Source organism: Petaurus breviceps, unplaced genomic scaffold, assembly GCF_028583685.1.
Source record: "Petaurus breviceps papuanus isolate PSGF00001 unplaced genomic scaffold, PetGlider_PUasm1.0 38, whole genome shotgun sequence".
Taxonomy (NCBI): Eukaryota; Metazoa; Chordata; class Mammalia; order Diprotodontia; family Petauridae; genus Petaurus; species Petaurus breviceps.
In genome coordinates this window covers 31,569,614-31,595,403 of record NW_027186304.1, presented here as the reverse complement: position 1 = coordinate 31,595,403, position 25,790 = coordinate 31,569,614, and the positions used below count along the sequence as shown (strand labels likewise).

Below are 25,790 nucleotides of genomic sequence, written 5' to 3'. Positions count from 1 at the left end.
TTTGTGTGGGTGTTAAAAGTGTCTGAGGCTGGAACCGAACTCAGGCCCTCCTGACTCCGGGGCCGGCACGTTACTCACTTACACCACCTAGCTGTCCCTTTAGAGCCTCATTTTGAAGTTTAAAGCATTTACATTTAAAAATAATGGATAATGGACTTGCTGTAAAAATTTTTTTTCTTTTTTTTTTTTTTCAGGGAGAGAAATAGGCTTTTACTGAAATAGAGAATTTTTCAGCATTCCTGATGAAAAAGACTATAGCTGCAAAGAACATCTGAAATTTAAACATAAAAGTTAAAAGAAACCTAAATACATAAATGTAAACAAATAATCATAAAGTAAACAAGGATAAATTGCTTACAGTCTAATTTGAGATGATGCCTTTGTCTCCTCTGAACTCTATCTTAGAGGTCATAGAGGGAGTCTAATTAGAGAGAAGATCTGGCAGAAGTCCTGTTATGTCTTTTTTTCTTTTTTCAAATGCTTTATTAACTTCTGATTTATGTCATTCATTTCAGCCAGATTTTGAGTTACAAATTTTTTTTTCCCCATTTCTCCCCGTTTTTCCCCTACCCACCACCCCAAAATAGCAATCCCACAGGATGTCCCCTCCTCCAATCAGCTCTCTCCCATATCTTCTCACATATCCCCTTTGCCTTTTCTGTGCTCCAGTGCCTGTATATCTTATTTCCCAATTACATATAAAATAGTATTAATAATAGTGTGTGTGTATATATATGTATATATATACATATATATATGTGTATATAATTTTAAACATTTGATTTTAAAACTTTGAATTCCAGATTCATTCCCTTCCTCCCTTGTCTTCTAGCCTTACTGGGAAGATAAGCAGTTCAGTATAGGTTGTATGTGTGTAGCTAATGCAAAACATTAACATAGTAGATATATTGTAAAAGACTGACTATATTTCCCTCCCTCCTATCCCACCTCCCATTTGTTCTATTCTCTACTTTGATCCTGTCCCTTTTCAAAAGTGGGTGCTCCCAACTTCCTTCCCCCCCAGCCTGCCCTCCCTTCCATCATCCTCCCTCTCATCCCTTTCCCCCCTACTCTCCTGGAGGGTGATACCCTATTTAGTGTGTATGTCATTCCCTCCCTGAGGCAAATTCAGTGAGAATAAGGTTGACCCATTCCCTTTTGCCTTCCTATTCTTCCCCTCCATTGTAACCATTTTCCCTTGCCTCTTCTATATGATATAGTTTACCCCATTCTATCTCTCTACCTCTCCTCTCATTATATTCCTCTCTCACCTCTTGATTTCACCTTTTAAGTATCATCCCTTCCTATTCAATTGGTCCTGTGCCCTCTGTCTGTGTCTACCTGTAAACATATACACACATTCACATATGTATTCATACACCCGTATACCCTCCAATATAGACACACACACACACACACACACACACACACACACACATATATTTCTATTCCCTTCAAATATTTTCATACTGAGAAAAGTTTCATCGGTTACAATTAATCATTTTTCCGTGTAGGAATGTTAATAATTCAACTTTGATAAGTTCCTTATGATTTCTTTTCCCTGTTTTTCTTCTCATGCTTCTCTTGCTTCTTGTATCTGAATGTCAAATTTTCTATTCAACTCTGGTTTTTTCATCAAGAATGCTTGAAAGTCCTCTATTCCACTGAATGACCATATTTTCCCCTGAAACATGATACTCAGTTTTGCTGGGTAGGTGATTCTTGGTTTTAATCCCAGCTCCTTTGCCCTCTGGAACATCATATTCCTGGCCCTTCTATCCCTCAGTATAGAAGCTGCCAGATCCTGGGTTATCCTGATTGTGTTTCCACAATATTCAAATTGTTTCTTCCTGGCTGCTCATAATATTGTCTCCTTGATCTGGTTATTCCAGAACCTGGCTATAATATTCCTAGGAGTTTTCTTTTTGGGATCTTTTTCTGGAGGTGATCGGTGGATTCTTTCAACCTTTATTTTGCCCTCTGGTTCTAAAACATCAGGGCAGTTTTCCTTGAGAATTTCTTGGAGGATGATTTCTAGGTTCTTACTTTGATCATGGCTTTCAGATAGTCCAGCAATTTTTAAATGATCTCTCCTGGATCTATTTTCCAGGTCAGTGGTTTTTCCCATGAGATATTTCACATTGCCTTCTATTCTTTCATTTGTTTGGATCTGTTTAACATCATCTTGATTTTTCATAAAGTCACTACCTTTCCTTTTGCTCCATTCTAAATCTGAGGGAATGATTCTCTTCATTGAGCTTTTGAGATTCTTTTTCCATCTTGCAAATTCATCTTTTTAAGGCATTCCTTTCCTCATTAGCCTTTTGAGCCTCTTTTGCCAATTGAGTTAGTCTGTTTTTTAAGGTGTGATTTTTTCCTCAGTCAGGCTGTTGACTCTCATTTCATAATTCTCTTGCATTGTTCTCATTTCTCTTCTCAATTTTTCCTCCACTTTTCTTATCTGCTTCTTAAGGTCCTCTATGGCCTGTAACCAGCTCATATTTTCCTTTGAAGCTTTTGGTGCAGGAGTTCTGACTTTGTTGTCTTCCTCCTGTTCCATGCTTTGCTCCTTTGTCCCCAAAATAGGAGTGTAATGTTGGAATCTTCTGTCTGCTTTGCTTCCTTTGCCTGGTCATGTCACCCCTCAGTCACTTGACCCCTGGGCTTTTTGCCACAGTAGGACTCTGCCACCAGACAGGGGAACTTTTCGTCCCAAATGCTGGGGTTTTCTCAGTTGCTGGAGGTATTAGTTAGGTGCCTTTGCTGAAGCCTCCACATGGCTCTGGCAATCTGGTCACACACCCCAGGACCTCCAGCCTAGACCGCAATCCAGATCCAAGCAGGTTAAAGCAAGAGCAATTACCCCTCAGACTGGTCGCTTGGTCCCCCTACACTCTGCAGGCCAGGAGCCGAAGCTGCAACATGGCGCTGGCTATGCCAAGATGGTTCAGCAGCTTCTCGCCCCAGGGGCAAAAGCCATCGCTCTCCTAACTGCTGGTCCCAAAGTCCACACTGCACTTACCTCTCACTTTGTCTTCACATTTGTGTGGTGATAAATCTGGAAATGGCCACAGCTGCTGGTGATCTGGAGTCCCTCCAGCTGGTGGCTGGTCAGGCCCACGGTTCCCAGAGCTCTGTGCTGGTGGATTACTGCTGGCCTGCCCGGCTGTCCTCAGTGGGAGGTTAGCTTCTCTGTGTCATTTTGTGGGTTCTGTAGCTCCGAAGTGTGTTCAGAGTCCCCTTTTACATGGATTGGACATGGTGGGAGCTGGAGCCTTGTGGAGGTCCTGTTTCTACTCCGCCATCTTGACTCCTCCCATGCTGTAAAAATTTGGCAAAAAGGAAGCTGAATGTTACGCATGTAAACCAAAGGAAAATATGCTAGCAACTATTAGAAATAAAGGTTTCCATGTTTGGTATCCCTGAAGTAGCCAGGTGTTGAAGGCATTAAATATCTTTATTAATTCGCTTTTTGAGCTGTCTCAGGCATCTCTTTGAATTTTTGTAATAGCTCTATACTCCCTAGTCTGTGAGGGGTCTGCGTTTGTCAGGGACAGAGATCATCAGGCTCCTGTGATCTTGACTGTGACACTCTTTTATGCCGCTTTTCTGGTGCTGTTCTTGGCAGGTGGTATGTTGCAATCTGCTCATACTAACATGTGCCTCTCCATTGCCCTTTGACAATTAAAGTTTAATTATTTGTGGACTAGTAGCATTCTGTGATTTGCAGCTGCCTGTATAACTAGAAAAATATTGTTACAGATGTGCTTTTTCTTTTTCTCTTTTATTTTGGGAGGGGGGAGGCAAAGCATTGGGGTTAAGTGACTTGCCCAAGGTCACACAGCTAGTAATTGTGTCAACTGTCTGGTGCCAGATTTGAACTCGGGTCTTCCTGATTTCAGAGCTGATGCTCTGTTTACTGCCCTCCTGCCCCTTTTTTGGAGGGGGGAAGGCAAGGCAGATGGGGTTAACTGACTTGACCAAGGTCACACAGCTAGTTAAGTGTCAAGTGTCTGAGGCTGGATTTGAATTCAGGTCCTCCTGACTTGAGGGCGAGTGCTATATTGTATTCACTGTGCCACCTAGCTGCCCCTGATGTGCTTTTTTTCTTGGAGGAGTTTTGGGGTCATTAATATCATTGTATAATTTCCCAAAGGCAGAACAGCCAAATTTTCCTGTTTTACTCTGGGCCAGTCTCACTATCCACTATCCAAGATATATGTACTAATGGACAAATTCTGTGGTTAGATAAATGGCAGAAAGGATGTCATCAGAGAAATTTATGACCAGAAAACAGGGCAGGGACCAATTATATGACCGGTTAAGTGACTTACACAGAAATCACACACTAGCAAGTTATCTGCGGCCACTTACCTCTTGCAAGAGAAACATTGAGGCAAGTTGATAGTAAATGAAAAACTGGAATGCTTTGATATCTTACCTCTCTTACCCTGTTTCCACTCCTCCCTTCTTCCCCACTCTCTCATATCCCTTCCCACTCTTTTAAGGAATATGATTCTGAATCAGCCTGAACCACTTTTAATTTTCTTGTGTTTTCTCAGTTTTGAATCCCTTTGTTTTCTTCTCTCCCATTTTCTTGGTACGTTTGGCACTTACTGTCCTGGTGTCCCAAACTTGGTTGAGGATAAGTAAAATGATATTTTGACTGTTTTTGAAAGTGATAAGCTGCTTCCTTTGCCAGTAACAAGCTTGATGTTGCCACAGAAACAATTCTTTATAGTTTTTTTCTTTTATTTTACCAGAGATGGTTCAAGAATATTAATATTCCATAGTTTTCATCTATACTCTGTATTTTCAGAAGAGGGATAATTGAGGCTTAATAATTTTTTTCATATGCAAAGAAATGTTGCTTTAATAAATTCTTTCCTCTAAATAGAGGGTAAACAAACAGAACAGTACTTGATTTTACAAGATCTGCATGACAACAATACATCACCACCAAGAGAGGTTGTTGATTTCCCTTTGCACAGTAAAAAGAAAAACAGTTGGGAAGATGGAATTTCATTGGTAATGGTCGGGAAGCAGTCAGAGGGTAAGACAATGGGGTGTTGGACTAGGGGATGCCTACACTCATAGCTCTGTCTTCAGATAGAACTTTTTTTCATCTTGAAGAATGTAAACTACAATAGTTTATAACTTAGCAATAAGTGTTGTTTAGACTCAGAGTACTAACCTAATCCTTTATTTTAGTGATCATTCCGGATATGTACGTCCATTGCCAGTGCCTCGTAGTTTAAATAGCGATATTTCGTATTTCGGTGTTGGGGGCAAGCAAGCTGTTTTCTTTGTTGGACAATCAGCCAGAGTAAGTAAAAAGATTCTTAAAGATCCACAATCAAATTTTTAATATTTTAACTCTACATTTGTTTTTTCTTTGAAAAGGTATTAATAAATTCTCTTTAATTCTCAACAGATGATCAGCAAACCTTCAGATTCTCACGATGTTCATGAGCTTGTACTCTCTAAAGAGGATTTTGAAAAGAAGGAGAAAAATAAAGAAGCAATATATAGTGGATATATTAGAAACCGGAAGGTATAGTCTATTTTGAATGAAATGTATTCTTTCTTCTGAGCCTTTTCCTTACAAATTTAATGTCTGCCTTAAGATACAAATATTATCACTTACTAGCATTTTAAACAATGAATTCCTTAATTATGCTGCTATATTTATTGTCCTTTAAATAGAATAATTAAATTGGTGATTTTTTTTGAAGATATGTTAGAAAAATGTACTCCATAAACCTATTGATCCAACTAGTGAACCTGATTTAGGATTTTTAAATTAATTACTTTTTAAATTATTCACATTTTATTATGTTAAGGCAGCATTCTAGTGGCAGAGTGGCTTAAATGATAATAAGGTGTTGGATCATCAATTGATTTTTAAAAATGCTTATAGACTTTTAAGGGATTATGTTGCTACATGTTGGGGTGGAGAAGGGATCCAGAGATGAGTGAGAGACAGAAGTTATTAGATACTCCAAACAGAGCCCCTGAGTTATTCCTTTGACTCAGCTCATTTTCCTATCTTTTCTCCATTTTTCCTATTATCATTATTTCTAAGAGATAAAATTGGGGAGAGGACATACGGTTTCATACATGCTTGTGAGAAACTTATTTTGTTTGTAAGGTTAGAATAGAGTTTTTTGAAGTTTGATGTTTTAAGTTATTTTGCTGATTTCTACTATATTTGTAGTTCACATTTGAATTTTTACCACTTACAAAATATTTTTTACATATACATTTTCACTAGATACTCATGACAATGCTGTATGTTTACCAGGTTTTGTGATAAAACCACTCTTGTAAATAATACTGTGGCTAATAAGTGATGAAGCCAGTATTTAGAACACCAGTCTTTTCAGTATTCTTAATATTATTTCACCATGTCACATTCTTTTTTAAAACTAAATTTAGCAATAAATTAGTTTTCTTTGAATCTGCAAAATGAAGATATACTGCATACCGTTCAAGAATATGTATTAACCTACGAATGTTTGGCTTGTTTTGATATCTTTTAAGTATTTCTTAAAGATCTTCTGAGAAAGTTGTATTAGTCATAATGTTTGTACTACATTTATATAAAAACTAGTCCCCATATGTTGGCATGCATGGTCTTTTCAGTAGCAGCTAACTTAGCATCCTCTAAAAATAAAGATGTCAGACTTGTGGTTTGCAACATTCCTGAAGTAGATTCAAATGTAACTGGAAAGCTTTTAACAAAATAAAAATACAATAAAATGTAGATAGTTTGTTTTTTTCAAAGTCAATATATGGTCTCCAGGGAACCTTATTTATGGATTAGTCGCCCCTTTTTGTATTTGAGTTTGATACCACTGCTTTAAGACATCTCTTCTTCTATGCTATAATAAAGATGTTAAATTCAGAAGGAATTGTTTCCACTTATCCATCCTAAAAATTACAAGCTTTGCAATAGAAATCCTTCTAGGAGTTCCTATCTAAATTACTTTTCCTGATTGAATTGTAAACTTTTTTTTTAGTAAATTTAACAAACATCAACAAATAACAAATTTTGAAGTAAAAATAAACAGAAAAAGAGGATTGTAATGGAGAAGACTGACCTACTGCTGACTACATTAGTATAAACCTCCCTGTTACAGATCAGTTTATATAAATGAGATGGTGTTCCAATCCCATCATTTTTCTAAGCAGCTGCTCCTGAGATCCTTGAAGAACACAGTGCCCATTACCCAGGACCAGAACATATAGATCAGTACCAAAGAAACACTCATTTATTGCCAGTGCTATATAGAGAAAGTAAAGAAAGGACTCTCATACCTTCTCTCACCTGATACATGAATATACTAAGAACATTCTTTCACTCTTAGACTTCAGATTTCTTTTTTTTGCCTTTTTTTTTTTGGAGGGCAGATGGGGTTAAGTGACTTACCCAAGGTCACATGGCTAGTTTTGTGTATGTAAGTGTCTGAGGCGGGATTTGAACTCATGTCCTCCTGACTCCAGGGCCAGTGCTCTATTCACTGAGCCACCTAGCCACCCCAAGACTTCAGATTTCTTAATACTCTCTTCCTGGACGCACACAAGCATGCACGCACACACACACATTGCATAATATGTATTACATCATAAATGGTATTGTGTCTGAATGTTTCTGGTTTGAAAATACGTCAGAGGAATGTAAATATTCTTATTGATTAAGTTTTAAAACTGGTATGGTAGCATGGAACAGTGGAAACAATGATATGTATCAAGTTAGATTTTGCTTATAATCCCATTCCTGTAAATTAAAGTGACTAGACTAGATTCTAAGACTTCTTTCAGCTCTAAGTTTATAATCCTGTGAATTTATCCAGTACAATATCAAACCTGTATTCATTGGTGGGTTTGTTATTACATGTCTTATACCTCTCAATTTTTCCTTTAAATTGTTTTATATGTTGTTTTATGCTAAAGTAATATATCTAGATTACCCTCATTTTGTAGAACTTTAAATGATTTCAAAGTGTGTTCTGTAAGTGCAAAAAAGCATGTAGATCTGTTCTATATGTTTATTGTAGTCTTTGTGTAATATACAAATATATTGACAAATTATATATGTGGAACCAAGGTTTTTGAAAATGTAAAATGCTTTTTTTAAAAAATTATTTGGATACTTGATTTTTTAAAAAAATGGTGATTTCCTTTGCCAGTATGGTGTGAGTTGGACAAAGTTACTTTTGACCAAGCTAAGTGTGTTTGGTCTGCCTTCAACCTTTTAACTTTATCATAATGACCTGGAGATTAGCCCTACACTAAGCTTAAAGATTGGGGAGCCTATAGAAGGAATTATGGCACTTTTGGTTAAGATTTACCCCTTCCCTTGTTCTGTATGCCTGCTGGTATTGGTTCACTGTTGCATTATTCTCACTTTTGTTACCCTGGTAACTCAAGTTATTAGCAAGTTGTTGCTTGAATGTGTTACCCTAACAATCTCTAGATAGGGCTTCTTGCTCATGTACTCATAGGAATAAATGAAGTATTTATTAAGCACTTAACATGTGCAAATCACTTTGAGTACTAGGGATATAAGTAGAAAAGAAAGTCCTTCTATAAAGGAACATGAGGCAGACATACATGGGAGGTTTCAGAGGGAAAGGTCCCATGGTTCCTGGTGTTTGGCAGCAAAGCAGTTTGCAATACTTTTTAAATGTTATTTCCACTGATAAAATCCTATCAGTTTCTGGTGTTGAACCATTTGATGATGGACTGCAGTTAGCTTGGTATCTTAGCCTAGTTTCCTGGTGTAGGTTTCTACAGGCCCAGATTAAGTTTCCATAGTCACATATTTTGATTAACTATACCAGTGCATCCTTTTGGTCATATAATTTCAATTTTATTCTTAATAACATAATCTGATGATTGTATTCGCTTTTTTAGCCATCAGACTCTGCTCACATCACAAATGATGATGAAAGGTTTCTACACAGTCTTATTCTTGAAGAGAAAGAAAAAGATAGCTTTACTGCAGTGATTATTACAGGAGTCCAACCAGAACACATACAGTACTTGAAAAATTATTTTCATCTTTGGACAAGACAATTAGCGTAAGTCAATTTTAGTATTTTATTTGGAAATATATGGGGTTAAAACTTTGAGAACATTTTTTGTAAGAATGAATGACTTTAAATCCTTTTGTTTAATTCAGTCATTAAACACCTACTGGAGTGTCTTATGATTTGGAGGGAGTCATTGAATTTCAGAGGCTATGTGAACAGAGCAGAATTTCTATAAAGTCCTATATGGCATTAGACTGGGTATGGGCAATCAAACAATGGTGTGCCAACATAGGTAAGTTTAGAGAGGGTGTATCACAATATGGTTGGCAATCAGGTTATTAAAATTTTTTTTGGTGGAAGAGGCAGTATGGCAATACATTTAGTTGAGGGCTTTCAGGCCTCAATGTATAGGGTATATTTATGTGAATGAAATAATGAAGCCCTGAAATATTAACATATCGGAAGGAAGGAAATGAGCATTTATTAAGTACTTAACTGTGTGCCTCATACTGTGCCAGGGATACATAGACAAAAAGAAAGAAAAGTCCTTGCCCTCAAGTAGCTTACGTATTCTAATGGGAGAGGTAGTTAGACAACACACAAAAGGGAACTGTAAAGTGGGATTGGGATCGTACTAGGAATAGGGCCAGGAGAAGGATGAAGGCAGATTTGCCCCTTTGCAAAATGAAACCCCAGGAGGAATTCATTGATGGGAGAATTGGGCTGGGCCTTGCAGAGGGATAATCCATAGTGAGTGGACTTCTGGAATGGTAGGCTGTTCTAGGGTGAGGGGATTCTGGGTGCCAAGGGAAATTTCAGGATAAGCCACCAGTAAGGGGAAGGGAATGGTTTTGAATTCCAGGGGAAGTCAAGAAAGGGCTGGAAAGTTTAAATCTTTATATAAAGTTATTTGATTAGAATAGAATTGGTAAGTAACTGAAAGGTAATGGCCTTATTTTAATTGTTTTATTAGGCATATCTTTTGGAATAGACATTCATTTCATTATGGGAATTTCAGATTTATTTTAGAAAAAATTTTATCTTAATATATGTTATGCATATATTTATCAAGCCTTTTTAAATGACACAGAGTATTGCTGGTTTAGCAGAAGTAATATTTTGTTACACTCAGTTACAGAGTTTTAGAGATGGAGAGGACCTAGTGATTTCATATAGCTGTTGTACCAGAACTATTATTTCTTTTGATTATACCTTAATCTACAGTATCCCATTGGAAAGAAATATATTTAATAAGTAGTGAATGACTTTCCTTGGTATAATTTGCTATGTAAGTTGTCTTTAATGATTACCATTGGGTTTGTTGTTTTTTTTTTTTTTGGTGTAACCCAAGTAGTAATGTATCATTTTTATAATAATTTCCTAAAGTATATATTTATGCATAGTACATTTTTGTTGTGTATCTAAACAAATTTATTTATAATACTGATGTTTACTTATCACATTTAGCACATAAAGATCTTTTGTTGAATTTCAGTATTTTTATGGGTGTATTTTATTTTTATATACTTTATTTTTCTTTCCTGTTTAAAGTTCATTGGAAGGATACTAAATGAACATTTTTCATCTTTCAAAAAGTTTGTATCTCCTACAAACCAAACCATTCAATTAGTACATGGTTGTTTTCATATCCCAAAGAATTTTAATGAGAAGCATAATGATTTGGTGAATATTGCTGGACTTGAAGTTAGTAAGACTAGGTTCAGGTATCCTTTTTGACATTGCCTATGTAATCTTTGAACAAGCTATTTAACCCCTCAGTATTTCAGGTAATCCCCAGCACTTATCCACCAATGAGAAGGGTCATAGGAATTGCCATACCTCCATTCTGATGAAATATTCATTCATTAAGATTTTGTATATGTTGCATTTTGAAAAGTTAAGTTGCATCTTTTAGTGTGTGGTATAGACCATCAGTTTCTTTGTCCATAACCTGACACATGCTTATATTGTGACTCTGGTATATTAGGGCCTCAGGTGACTCTGAGACTCTTTAAGTTGTAGGACAGTTGTGGAGCACAATACCAGAAACATTATAAGTCCTTCATCCTCAACCTTGACCCCTGTGAAAAAAGTTAACATGAGTACTATTTGTGGTTTGAGCAATAGAGATTATTTTTGTCCTTTTAAGTTACAAAGAACTAAGTGTGTGCTCCTTGCTTAAAAGAATTACCTTCAGAGGTGGCTAGGTGGCGCAGTGAGCAAAGAGCCGGCCCCGGAGTCAGAAGGACCTGATTTCGGTTTTGGCACCAGACACTTAACACACACACACAAAAACTAGCTGTGTAACCTTGGGCAAGTTACTTAACTCCATTTGCCCTCCAAAAGGCAAAAAAAAAAAAAAAGAATTACCTTCAAAATATGAATTCAAATTAATTTCATTAAAAATATAATTTAGTTCTTCAGGGGGTTAAGTTAATAAGTAGTGCTCATTGTTATATTATACTATTAATGAAGAGTTAAAGAGGAAGTAGATTTAGTTAATAGGTGACTCCACATTGTTGACTTTTTATTCAGTAGTATTTTAAAAAAATATCTGGGGTGCCAGATTTAATTAGTAGTCTCTTAATTCAAAACATGGAGAAGAAATAATTGTGAGGTTTTCCTGGAAAAGCAGCTAAAAATCCAGGCACACCTACCCTGTATTAATTCACTAAGATTTAACTTTTTGTATTTTATTTTATTTTTGCCTTTTGGAGGGCAGTTGGGGTTAAGTAACTTGCATAAGGTTACATGGCTAGATTTTTTTGTGTGTGTGGGTGTTAAGTGTCTGAGGCTGGAACCGAACTCGGGTCCTCCTGACTCTGGGGCCAGCGCTTTACTCACTGTGCCACCTAGCCACCCCGACTTTTTGTATTTTAATCATGAAAATAATTGCAGGAAGAGTTTCTAAAATGTCAGGACTTTAACAGTGAGACACACTTAAATGCTTCAGTTTTATTTGTTTTTAGAATATTGCAAATAGGTAAATAGGTGTTGTCCTAAAGTTTGAAGAGTAATAATTCTAATTTATACAAAACTGAGATAAAACTCAAGTAATGACTGGTTTTTTGTAAAAAAATTTTTAAATGAAATAATAATTACAGATAACTCAATATAAGGTTGTTGTTCTCAATTCTAGACATATTTATCATTACTATATTCATGGACCAAAAGGAAATGAAACAAATGCTGCAACAAAAGAAGTTGGACCATTTAACAACATTGATATGGAAGTAAGATGTAAACACATTACACATATTTCATTTTATAAGGTTTCTTGTCCCAGATTACAATGACTAAATAACAAAAACCAGTGGGAAATTCTTTTTCCCTTTCTTCTTTTACCCAAATAGCTTGTTGAACTAAGTTTGTAGGAGGGGATCATTCTCAGAATCTTATATGTTGCGAGGATGTGCACAGGATCACCAAATTTCAGAGTTGAAAGGGACATCAGTGGCTATCCAGTCCAAGAATCCCCTCTATAACATACAGAATAAGGGTCTGTTTAGCTTTTGCTTGAAAACTTCAAGTGAGGGAGACACTCCTGACCTCTGAGACAGCTCATTCTGCTTGTGTATAGCTCTGTTTATTAGGAAATTTTTCCGTCCATCAAGCCTAGATTTTCCTCTTTGCAGCTTTCATTCTAGTTGTTTTTACTCAGACTAAGCAGAACAAGTCTAATCCTTCTAAGTGAGAGCTAATAGTTTGTCCACTGAAATCAATAGAACTTTAGCACTTTTGTTATCCACATATTTTAATAAACATGGCTATTTATAGCTTTCTCTTTACTCATTGATCACAATGTTAAATGGCACAGGGCTAAGAGCAAAAAAAAAGAGCAACTACTTTTAATTACTGACTCACGTACCTGGATTATTTGCTAATTCATTTCCCTTCATCTTGTCCCTAAATATAACACGAGATTTATAAAATGCTTTTGCAAATTCTAGATACACATACTTTTAACATTTCTTGCAGTAAGCTAATCTTATAAAGAAAGAAAATGAGGTTTTTGACCCGACTTTTTTGTGATGATGTTATGCTGTCTGGGTTTTTGTGATCTTAACTTTTCTAGATAGTCCCTAACCATCTCTCTCTCTTTTTTTTTTTTAAAGCAATTGGGGTTAAGTAACTTGCCCAAGGTTCCCACAGCCAGTTATTTTGTGTGGGTGTTAAGTATCTGAGGCCGGAACCGATGCTGGGTCCTCTGGACTCCAGGGCCCTCTGGATTCCAGGGCCGGTGCTCTTACTCACTGCGCTACCTAGCCACCCCATAACCATCTCTTGTAATGAATTTTCACATTTTGTTAGGAATATGAATCATGCTCACTGGCTGTAGTTTCCAGACTTCAACACCCCTCCACTCCCATCCCTCCCTCCCCCGTCCCACCCCTCCTCTCCACCCCCCAGTTTTTTCATACCTGGTCTGTTCTTCATTAGGTGCTCTCTCACTGTTACTACTTAGCTTGGTCTTCCTGTTAAAAAGCATTTAGCAATTTTTCTTCTTGTGCTCTTTTATTCTTTGTGTTTTCTACTTCTGGCCATAAGATTTTAAGACTACCTTAGAATGTAGTGGATTGGTTCTCTCTGAAAGTTTTCAAGCAAAGCTCACTTGTGAGGTATCTTGGCTAGATTATTCTCATGACTTCTGAGATGATTCCATGATTCTGCTGTGGATGTTGACCAGGTGGACTTGGTTAACTGATGTTTTCCTTTTCTTCAGACAAAGACTACTGGTGAAATATAGGCAATTCAGAGTGCTCAACATTTTTTACCTCCTTTGAGGGAGACAGCATTGTGGAGAGAACCCTTCATTTGGACTTAAGGAACCTGGAGTTAATTCCAGTCTCTGCTATATTAGCTATTTGGTCTCATACAAGTTCTTTAAATACTCTCAACTTCAGTTTCTTGCTTTGTAAAGTAATACTTGGAATTTGTATCTCAAGATTTTTTAAGGATGAAATGATCATGTACATAAATAGCCTTTGTAAACTACAAATACTATATAAATGTGAATTACTAGTATCATGAAGATTGTCATCACAGTTTTTCACCACTAGTAGTGATGAGGGGGTGATAGGTGGTTCAGGGACTCCAATGACCAGAGTCCCTGAGTGGGCATAGTCTGGAATGAATTCACTAGCAAGCAATCTCATAAGTCAGGATCGTAAAAGTTTATTGTTACGCTTTACAGCAGGCATGAGTTCTTTGGGAACCTGCAAACTTAAAGAAGTCATAGGTATAGTTTATAAGGAGTCACAACTATGCTAGCTAGGTGGGTAAGGGTGGGATTAGGGAGGAGTTAAGGTGTGGTCAGTGCTTAAAGGAACATGCACTTTTAATATAAACTGTGAAGGTGTATTGCCCATAATTCACTGGGAAATAGCCCAAGGGGGTGCTGCATGGAGGTGTGGTTTTAGGCTTGAAACTTCACTAAGTCAACTAGCAGTCAGGAGAAGTAGTGCCTAGTCTGCCACCCATCAGTGTCATGTTCGACAAGATGGAGTTGGGAACCAAGGCTAATGGGGATTCAGGATGTATAAACTTACAGATAGTGCTTTGAAGGATTCATAGGTGTGCTGGTCATTATACTAAGGGGAGATAAACAGTTCATGAATTGTTGCTAGGCAGAGTGCTGGCAGGGGGAATAGGCAGAGTGCTGGCAGGGGGAATGGGCAGAGTTAATGCTCTGAGGTTGGTGGGGGGAAATGTGATTTTACAAACTGATGTTACTAACATAGATCCCCCAAACACCCCATCTTAGTAGAACTACTTTGAATTAAATGTAGGTTTGTGTTATTTGTGTTCACTTGTAGTTTGCTTTCTCCACCATTGTATATAATTTGTTTTTCTAAGGTTTAATTTCCTTTTTGAGCTAGATGATTAAATATTCACTTAACATTTTTAATTTTGCCATACCATATTGAATGGTGGTTGGGTACAAGCAGTGAGTTTTCACATTTATATTTAACACTTGATTGTTTATTTATTTTTGTTAATTTTCATTCTAGATTTCTATGTTTGAAAAAGGAAAAATACCTAAGATTATCAACCTTAGAGAGATCAAGGATGACATGCAGACTTTATACATAAATACAGCATCAGAAAGTTTTGAATTCAAGTCCCATGTAGAAGGAGAAGGTGTGGTTGAAGGAATCATTCGCTATCATCCTTTCTTATATGATAAAGAGACTTATCCTGATGATCCATGTTTTCCATCAAGTATGTTGATTTTATATCCTACTTCTATAGAGTTGTGGTTTTAAGAAAAGTGTTTGGGTTTTAAAATGATGAGTTGGAGAGGTTATTGAGTTGGAAGCCTATGCATATTTTATATGTGTGTGTGTATGTGTAGATGCTTGCCTCAATGATAAAATGGGCACAGAGAACAGAACTATGTTTTTCTGAACTCTTGTGTCTTTTAAAAATTATTTTTGATTGTTCTGTGTTACCTTACCTGTAAGGCTATGGTTTATAATTTAGCAATGTGCATACTTCATAATTTGTTCCTTCCAGCCTTTTGTGGACTGGGAAATGAAATAACTGTGCTTTTTTGGGTGTGTCCAAATCAAGAAAAAAATTGGTTTCATTTGAAGACCTGCCCAGGAGACATAAAACATCAAGTTCATTAAGTTTCATTGTATGGATTTTGGCATCTCGTTTGGTAGATCATTTTTTCTTTATGGTTGCTTTACTTGTTTGTAGCCAAATTCTCCAGACATTTTAGATGTTTCAGTTCTCTCTGGAGAAGTGAAGTATTGCTTCACCTGTGTTGTCCTTGGTCTCATTTAGAGCAGATAGGTAGTTGTACTTTATTGATGGATAAATTATTACAGCATGATAAGATATTTTGTAATGTATCTAACTATATATAATTCATAAATCTAACTATATATAATTCATTTGAATAATCTAGCTTTGTTTAAACTTCTTTTTTTTTTTTGTTTCGAATCAAGATTAGGACTAAAATATCCATTAACTATAGTTGCTTTTCCCCCACCTAGTTAGGAAATGATATTACAGATACATAGCACCACCATTTCAATAGTTATTTTCAGTGTGAAAATTCTTGAAAATGTTGCCAAAATTGTAGAATAACAGAGGCATAGCTAGGCCTTTTCAGGTTGGAGGGTCTAGCCATTTGTACCATTATTACAAAAGGGAAAATTATATCTGTCAGTAAACAAATTTTATCAAGCCCTTCAAGTCATTGTGGATAAAAAGACAAAGGACACAATATTTGTCCTTAGGTGCTTACATTTTGTGAGGAGAGGCAACCTGTACCACATATGAAATACATTGGAAGTGTTCAGGAGTCACTAGTAACTTGAGGGGATCAGAAAGGACTTGTGTTAGAAATGACATTAGAGCTGAACTTTGAAGGAAATTATTACAGGGAGGGCATTCTGGACATGGAAATGAAAGAAAGAGAATAAGCATTTGTTAAGCTCTTCCTATGTCAGGCACTGTCCTTAGGACTTTATGAATATTATTTCATTTGGCTGCCACATCATCCCCATTTGTAGTGCCAGCACAATATTCACAGCACTGATGGCAATTGTAAATATGCTGGCATTGTGCTCAATTGCACAATACAACAGACTCTCCATATAGAAGACAGAAGCAAAGCATTTATTCAGACACCAGAAAACTGAATCCCAAAGCCAGAAAGCCATATCCATCATAGTAGCAAAGAAGTTAATAAGCCATAACACAGCAGGGCACCTCACTATCCTTTATCCTTCCCACAAACCAAACTTGGAAGCCTAGCTGTCTGCCTGGGTGTGCCCTCTCCTCCCTCGCTCTCTAAGTGCTCTGACTCCCTGCTTCCTATGGATTCTGCTGCACCATTCAGCAAGCTCCTCCTACCACAGGTTCCATGTGATTACATTCATCCTATTGGGTGCAGGGAAGATCTTCAAAAGCAGGGGAGGTCTTCAAATTCCCTTAGGCTTATTAAGGGACAGGGAAGATCTTCAAATTCCCATTACCATTACATTTGGCCCCAAGATCTTTCATATCCCTTATGTAGCAAAAATGCGTTTAACAATATACTTCATTACATAGGTTAATGGGAGTTGAGGGGTAACTGGTGTCAGTGGAACTTTACAACAGTAAAACAGGGATAACACAAAATAAGCACATAAAACAATATCTTAGGGTGGGGGCTTGAGCATAAGGACCCCATCAATCCCCCCCCTCAAATGAATGGGGCTCAAAATCTTGGGGTAAGGAGCAAAGATCTCTTCTCCATATCCACTTCCTCCTGAAATTGGATGTGGAGCTGTCCCTGCCCCAAGAGGTCCCATTCGAAAGGTAATTTTTCTTTTGGAGGGCAGTTGGGGTTAAGTGACTTGCTCAAAGTCACACGGCTAGTTTTTTGTGTTAAGTTTCTGAGGCCGGATTTGAACTTAGGTCCTCCTGACTCCAGGGCCGGTGCTCTATTCACTGCACCTTCTAGCCGCCCCAAAAGGTCAGTTCTTTAGCTGGCATCCAGAGCTCAGTTGATGGCAGGTCCAGCGGTGGCATATCACAGTTGTGGACAGGGATGACATCCAGCTTAAGTGATCAGGCATCTGCAGGTGAAGGGTACTAAGCCTGCAGCAAACAAGTCTCACAAACAAGTTTAATAGCCAAAAAGAAACAAATATAGGGTCAGCTGTGCTTCTGGAGTCCATGAGCTCACTATCATAGTCTCATTCACAGTAGAATATATGACACTGTCCTCCTTGTTCTGTTTTAATGGATTGATGTCATGCCATAAGTCCCAGCATATTAACTACTTCCACCTGTCCCAGTACTTTCTTTAATCTGTGTCTCCCTGAAGGTGTGACAAACTTGAATACAGTGGTTCAGGAAGATCTGTAGGGGCAGTTCTCACTTCTCTGTTCTACCATCAATCCCCTTTTCTTGATAAATTTTGTATAGTTCGTTAGTTGGAATACCATCAATTCTTCCAAAAACACCCATGCTCTCAACAGAGCAATAAGCAATTCTTTTCTTGTCAGTCTATTCTGACTTTGAATCCACTGGCTATTTACCCTTCTCTCTTGAGTAAATTTATTTTTTTCCCCATTCTCTTAAGTCACGTAGCTGTGAAATCTTATCCAACACCTCTGAAAGAGGTCTTGGGGAAACCAAGCCAAACAGACTGCCCTGTTTAACATAGCTAGTAAGTGTCTGAACCCAAATTTAAACTCAGACCTTCCTGACTCCAGACTCAGCTCTCTATTCACTGTGCTACCTTTCTGCTTTGCAGAGGCATGCAGAAGGGAAGTAGAATATCAGGCATGAGGAACATGAAGAAGGACATTTGACTAAGACCGTCCTGTGTATGAAGGAAAATAATTTGTAATGGAGCTAGAAAGGTATATTGGAGCCGGGTTGTGACAGGTTTTAAGTCACTAAGGAAGTGGTTATATTTGATTCCAGAGGTCATTGGATCTAGAGGGGACCTCAGGGACCATCTAATCCAACCTCTTCATTTTATAGATCAGGAAACTGAGGCCCAGCGAAATTATTTTGACTTCCTTAAGGATACACAGGTAGCAAATGTCGGACGTTATCTATATTATAGAGAGAAGAGAAGGGTGCCTAGGATAGACCCTTGGGGAGCACCCACAGTTAGGGGAAGGAAAGAAAAGATAATAGCCAAGCAAAGGAGACTGGAAAGGAATGATGAAAAAGTTCAGTAATCAAGAGATAATAATGTTGTGAAAACTTAAGGTAGATTTTGGATTATTTTGATGTGTTTTCCTGGGAACCTAACCATTATTCTTTTTTTTTCCTTGTTTTTGGAGGGGGAAGGTAGGCAATTAGGGTTAAATGACTTGCCCATGGTCACATGGCTAGTTTTTTGTGTTAAGTGTCTGAGGCTGGATTTGAACTCAGGTCCTCCTGACTCCAGGGCTGGTGCTCTATTCACTAACCATTATTCTTAATGCAGTAAGAAAATTCATTTTAGTACCAAAACAGTTGACTTCAAAGTAAGCTTTTAGAGTAAGTTGGGGACAGCTGCCCTCTGTCTCAACAACCCCTGCCCCCCCAAACCATATATACAAATATACATACAAACAGACATAACCATACCTACCTCATTTGGATTTTTGAAAGTTTTTTTCCTCCATTACCACCTAAAAGCTTTTCTTGAGATTTGGTAGCAGTTTCAGCAGAAGTTATTGCAAATCTTAATTTGTAAGTCTTTTTATAACAATGACGTTTTTTCCTTCCGATTTTGCCTAGAATTGAAAGATGATGATGATGATGATGACTGTTTTATAGTAGAAAAAGGAGCAAGAGGGAAAAGACCCATTTTTGAATGTTTTTGGAATGGAAGATTAATACCATATACAACTGTAGAAGAGTAAGTTTTGATTTTCCTTAAAACTTACATCATTTTGTGTCTTAGAATCCAATGCTTCTACTAAATGATTTTCTCTTCTGTTTAAGCTTTGACTGGTGTGCTCCTCCTAAGAAGCGAGGCCTTGCCCCAATTGAATGTTACAATAGAATTTCTGGTGCATTATTTACTAATGATAAATTTCAGGTCAGCACAAATAAACTGACTTTTATGGATCTGGAACTGAAGCTGAAAGATAAGAACACTCTTTTTACAAGGATTTTTAATGGACAGGTAATGTTTCAGTATTTTGAATTGTATATTTGTTTACATAATCATTCTAGTTTAAATTAGAAAAATTCCAGTGGTTTAGTGCATTGCATGCCACATTTTCTACTTTGTTTCTGTAACTTAAATTTTGTTTCTGATAGATTAAAGTAATGCCCTTTATTTTGCTGTGGAGAAGGAACTATGAGTACTTCTGTATAGTTCTGTTTTTGTTTGAGAGAATTTTTTTCACCCCAAATATTACAGGAGCAGCGAATGAAAATTGACAGAGAATTTGCTATGTGGTTGAAAGAGTGTCATGAGAAGTATGACAAACAAATAAAATTTACAGTCTTTAAAGGGATAATCACACGGACAGACCTTCCCTCGAAAAGGATGCAAAGTCCGTGGGCTACATACTCTTCCATAGAATGGGATGGAAAGACATATAAAGCAGGCCAGTTGGTAAGTTTACATTTTGGCATGTATGTTTTTAATATTCCTAAATTCTTTCTTTACAGAAGAATTAGGAACCAAAATAGATTATGTGGAGCTTTCTACCCCTACCTAATATTGACTGGAATCCTTGGGCCTTGAGGCTATGTGTGGCCCTTTGACTGAATCCACAGAACTGTTCTGTGAAGTTTGGATTTAGTCAGAGGGCTGCACTTGAGGGTCACGTTGTGGTTTCAGTCAGAGGGTCACATGTGGTTTCAATGCCACAGGTTCCCCATTCCTTTTTTTTTTTTTTTAAGCAATTCGGGTTAAGTAACTTGCTCAAGGTTACACGGCCAGTTATTATTTCTGGGTGTGGTGCTGAGTATCCGAGCCCGGATTTGATCCAGGTCATCCCGACACTGGAGCCGGTGCTCTTACTCGCTGAGCCACCTGGCCGCCCCTAAGCAATTGGGGTTAAGTAACTTGCTCAAGTTAACACGGCCAGATGTTTCTGGGTGGGTGCTAAGTGTCTGAGCCCGGGATTCGATCTCCAGGTGTTCTCAACACTGGAGCCGGTGCTCTTACTCGCTGTGCTACCTGGCCGCCCCTAGGTTCCCCATTCCTGACTTAAATGATGACTTTTAATAATATAAAATTTTAAAATGTCATCACATACTCTGTTAATTTAGACATTTATTCTTCTTTTGTAAATACTAAATTCTAAATAGACTTTTAAAAAATATTTATAGTGAAATATTTATCTGTAATTGGTATTAGCTAACCTGAATTGGATTAACTAAATCTGTAGTGCTCTCCCCCCTTATCTTAAATTTTACAGTATTATGTCCTAGGGAAAAATTATAATTTTATTATTCATATTTATAATTATGCCTGAGCTAAAACTTCTGAAACAAGTGTTAACTTTTTATCACTTTGAAGTTATTCACAGTGCTTTTTGTTTGTGGCAAAGATCTTATTCAAATAAAAATTTTGTGTTTTGATACATTAAACAGTTTTCCAAGTTTTTAGAATTCATATATTTCATTTCTCATTTTCAGTATGAGTCAGGTAATACTCTTGTTGGGTGGATTTAGAAACAGAGGAACATGTATAATGGCAGTTATTCTTAAATATAATGAGAGTCTCACCAAAGCTGGAACGTAGATTTCAAACCGATTGCTTTTCCTTGGCATTATATTGATTAAGGGACAGTGTGTGATCTGGGATGTGGGCATAGTTTTTGGACTTGGAGTCAGAAAGATCTGGTTTCAAATATTGCCTTTGACATGTATTAACCATGTGATCCTGAGCAAATCACTCAGCTTGTGTACTTTAGATAGCTCCTGAGGACTCTATAAACTTAATTCTTTGGAGGGGTTTCAGTAACAGTGCTTTTTCCCTAACCTGACAGAATTGCAGATAGGAAAATCTGTTTTCATATTTGAATTTTATATGGGCAATTATAGATATATCTCTTTATGTGTGTAATTTATATTTTCATAACATGAATAATAGCTGAATATTGGTTTCTTTTTTTTTATTGAATACTAGGTTAAGACAACCAAGACACTTCCACTCTATTATGGAAGCATAGTAAAATTTTTTCTTTATGGTGATCATGATGGAGATGTATATGCTACAGGAGGGGAGGTTCAGATTGCAATGGTAGGTAACAAGGAATGAACAAAACTTATCAAAATTCTTTTGGCATTTTTTGCTTCTAGATTCAGTAAATTTTTTTTTTAAAACCTTTCATTTTTATTTTCCATTTGCTTAATATTGTCCCATTTTCTTGGCTTATCATTGCATGGAGTCAGTAATAGTTTTAGAGTACCTCAAATATGTTTCTTCAAGCTTGAAAGGCTTTCAGTATGAATCCATTAACAGATTGTCTTCTTAGCACCAGTTAATATTAGCATGGAGAAGGGTCATCATTGGAAGGTTGAACTTGGGGAGGTTGTGGTTTTTGGTCGTAGCACCTCATAAAGCATTCCATTAAGTTGTTGAGGCTTGGATGATAGGTGTTTAAGTGAATATCCTCTGGAAAAAAAAACCAAAGCCTATGCGTCTTTTGGAGTAGTGAATTAAGATTCTTGCATATTAAGCTTTAGTTACTGTCAATGATGTGATTTTTTTTCCTAAACCAAAATGTGTTTTTAGCATAGATTTCTATGTTTCATTGTTGATGAGATCAACAAGTGAATTATAGAGTTTTATAGTCATTACAAATGCTTTATTCGATCAGGTTAAATAGATATTTTAATAGCATTATAGATCAAAATTTTTTTTTTTAAAGCAATTGGGGTTAAGTAACTTGTTCAAGGTTACACAGCTAGTTATTTCTGGGTGTGGTACTAAGTATCAGAGCCCGGATTCTATACCAGTTCATCTCGACTCTGGGGCCGGTGCTCTTACTCACTGCGCCACCTGGCCGCTCCTAAGCAGTTGGGGTTAAGTAACTTGCTCAAGGTTACACAGCCAGGTGTTTCTGGGTGGTTGCTAAGTATCTGAGCCCAGATTCGATCCCAGGTCATCCCGACTCTGGGACCGGTGCTCCTACTCGCTGTGCTACCTGGCTGCCCTTAGATCAGAATTTTTGATTATGTTAAGGGGTTATATGATTGCAATATTTTTTACCATATTATAAAAATATGTGGCAGATATTTAATACTTAACTAGATTGAAGTATATTTTTACACAACTTGTTTCTGAAATGCCTGCTCATAATTGGTTTTTATGTATTTAGGAACCTCAAGCTTTATATGATGAAATTAAAACTGTTCCAATCACAAAGCTTGATAGGACAGTAGCTGAGAAAACTATCAAAAAATATGTAGAAGATGAAATGGCAAGGTAAGATTCATTAAACATGATTGATATTATTATAGTCATAAGTATTTTAGTGATAACTTGTCAATTTTGTTCTTATAATAGGGCAGTTGTTAATGCTATAGGCATATAATATCTTCTGCCATGTTTTCAGCAGATAAGACTCCATCCTCCACTAAATTGCTGACCTGATGCCTAATGATCATATGTAGTTGACTGTCGTTGGGTATTAAAGGTTTGCCATAGCGTAATGCAAGCTCTTCTAGGATGAATCTTGTGACTTCTTAATGTTTAACCTTAGGCAGTCTTTAGTTTGGCATAGGGATTTGATGTAAGCAATAATTGTTAAAACAGTATTGCATTGCAAATCTACCTTTATGTTGGAAATGTGAAGGAAAAGAGTTTCATATTTACAATATGGATTAAATTTAATTATGCTGCTAGAAATTTTTTTTAAAGCATTATTAAAACTTAGCAGAATGTCTTTTTGGAGGTAAAGAATTAGAAGTTGAGAGGAAACCCATCAAATGGGGAATGACTGAAACAAGTGGTGTGTGATTATGATGGAATACTGTTGCATTATAAGAGATGATAAGCAGGATGCTCTCAGAAAAACCTGGAAAGACTTGCATGGGCAAAGTTAAATGTACTGAGTACAAAGTAACATCAATATTGTGAGATAAGCAACTATGAATGACTTTGTTGTTCTCAGCAATACAATGATCCAAGACAACTCTAAAGGGTTAATGATAAAAATGCTGTTGATCCCCAGAGAAAGAACTGCTGGTATCTGAATACAGATTGAAGCATACTTTTTACTTTCTTTATTTTTCTTGAGTTTTTTTGTCTGTTTTCTTTCGCAATGTGACTTTTTATGACTATGTGGACTACACTTGTATAACCCATATTGAATTGTTTGCCTTCTCAAGGGGTACAGGATGGGGAGAAAGGAAGGGAGAGGATTTGGAACTCGAGTTTCAAAAATGCCCGTTAAAAATTGTTTTTACATGTAACTGGGTAAAAAGAAAATACTAAATAAAAGCTAAAAAAAAAAACCCTTAGAATTGATTACCTAATAGGACTTTATTTTTGGTGAACTGATTTTTTTTCCTAAGTATCATTAAGTTTGTTTCTTCTGTATTGTATGGTACAGTAATGAGTAGAAATAATAGTTATTCTTCTGGTTCCTCTACTAAGCTTTATTGTCCTTTTGGGCTTCTTTCAGTTAACTTTCATTCTTAAAAAAGTTTAAAACAAAAGCTGGGTCAGTAATAAAAATGATAAAACATCATAGTCTTAGAATTCTTACTTTCCCCTAAAAATAATCCCTAGGTTAATGAAAATTAAATTATATAAAACAAAACAGAAGTACATGCACATACATTCAATCTTAATCTCATTGTGTTTTCATAATTCTCTTTGATGGATAATGGATTTATATGGAGAAAAGATAGTTTCTACTGAGATTCATATAGTGGAAATTCTATCATCTGCCTCAAAAAGGAATGTTGGCTTAGTTGAACAAGGGATTTTTTTCTATTTATCACTATGTCATAATTTACAAATTGGAATTGTGATATGTTGTTTTGATCATAGACTTCCAGATCGTTTATCTATAACTTGGCCTGAAGGAGATGAATTGTTGCAGAATGAAGTCAGACCTGCTGGGACCCCTATTGGTATGATATGAAACTTTTTTTTAACTCTTTTAGTTATCTTAGTCTGTAAGCATTAAGGAAGAGTTTATAATTCAGTCCCCAAATCACTCATTGCTTCAGTCCATGTTCTACAGTGTAGTCTTATCTACACGGTTGCCAAAATGATTTTTCTTGAACTTGTTTGATTATGTCCCTCTCCTACTTATTAACTTCTTTTTTTTAAGTAACTTGCCCAAGGTTACATGGCTAGTTTTTTGTGTGGGTGTTAAATGTCTGAGGCCGGAATCGAGCTCAGGTCCTCCTGACTCTGGGGCCGGCGCTTTACTCACTGCACCACCTAGCCTCCCGACTTATTAACTTCTTGTAGCCCCTTGTTGCTTCTATAATAAAACAGAAGCTCTTTGTTTTGGTTTGTAAAGACCTTCACAACTGTGGCACAACCTAGCTCTCCAGCTTCAGTATATATTATTCCACTTCTTGCATGTTATGTGCAGTCCAGCCAAACTAGCCTTGTCAGCATTCTTCACAGTGAGGATTTTTCCATCTAACATTCCGTCTCCTATTTCTGTGCCCTTGTATTGGCAGTCCTCCAGTACTGGAATTCTTTCTATTACCTCTGCCTCCGAGACTTTGTTACATTCTTCCAGACTGAGTTCCAGCATCACCTTCTGTTATGAAACATTTCCTGATCTCCCTCAACTGCTTCTGCCCTACCTTACAAAAACCACCTTGCATATATTTTGTGTTTATACACTATGTATTCTTATATATGAATGTTTTGTCTTCCTTGATATAATAAAATCTTGAGAGGTTGTTTCTGTACCCCTAGTACTATGTCTAGCATAGAGCACTTAATAAATGTCTACTGATTGAGTAACATTAACCATTAACTTGAGATTCTTAGTTTGTAGCTTTATGAATCTTATTTTTCCTTTAATATTTCATTGTTATATAGGTGCTTTAAGAATCGAAATATTGAATAAGAAAGGAGAAGCCATGCAAAAGCTTCCTGGTACAAGTCATGGAGGATCAAAGAAACTACTAGTTGAGCTCAAGGTTATTTTACATTGTAAGTGAATAAATGGACATTGTAACTTTGTTATTACTTTTTTCAGAAGTAGTATAGATTTGCAGATTAATCTTAAATTCATCAGGTATTAATGGAGCTTTTAGGAACTTTTTGATTTCTTGGGGAGATTTATGCCTATAGTGATGTAATCT

The 25,790-nt window shown here is 36.7% G+C and overlaps 1 protein-coding gene across 1 annotated transcript in view; it reads left to right on the top strand.

Moving 5' to 3' along the window:
• The window catches only part of SMCHD1 (structural maintenance of chromosomes flexible hinge domain containing 1), a 194,946-nt gene that overhangs the window by 33,252 nt on the left and 135,904 nt on the right, over nt 1-25,790 (top strand). The window contains exons 6-17 of the mRNA XM_069099718.1: nt 5,212-5,326; nt 5,435-5,554; nt 8,920-9,086; nt 12,178-12,271; nt 15,050-15,260; nt 19,281-19,401; nt 19,488-19,671; nt 19,912-20,109; nt 21,634-21,747; nt 22,829-22,935; nt 24,508-24,590; nt 25,525-25,638. Coding sequence (XP_068955819.1) covers nt 5,212-5,326; nt 5,435-5,554; nt 8,920-9,086; nt 12,178-12,271; nt 15,050-15,260; nt 19,281-19,401; nt 19,488-19,671; nt 19,912-20,109; nt 21,634-21,747; nt 22,829-22,935; nt 24,508-24,590; nt 25,525-25,638 — 1,628 coding nt within the window. The remainder of the gene's footprint in view (nt 1-5,211; nt 5,327-5,434; nt 5,555-8,919; nt 9,087-12,177; nt 12,272-15,049; nt 15,261-19,280; nt 19,402-19,487; nt 19,672-19,911; nt 20,110-21,633; nt 21,748-22,828; nt 22,936-24,507; nt 24,591-25,524; nt 25,639-25,790) is intronic.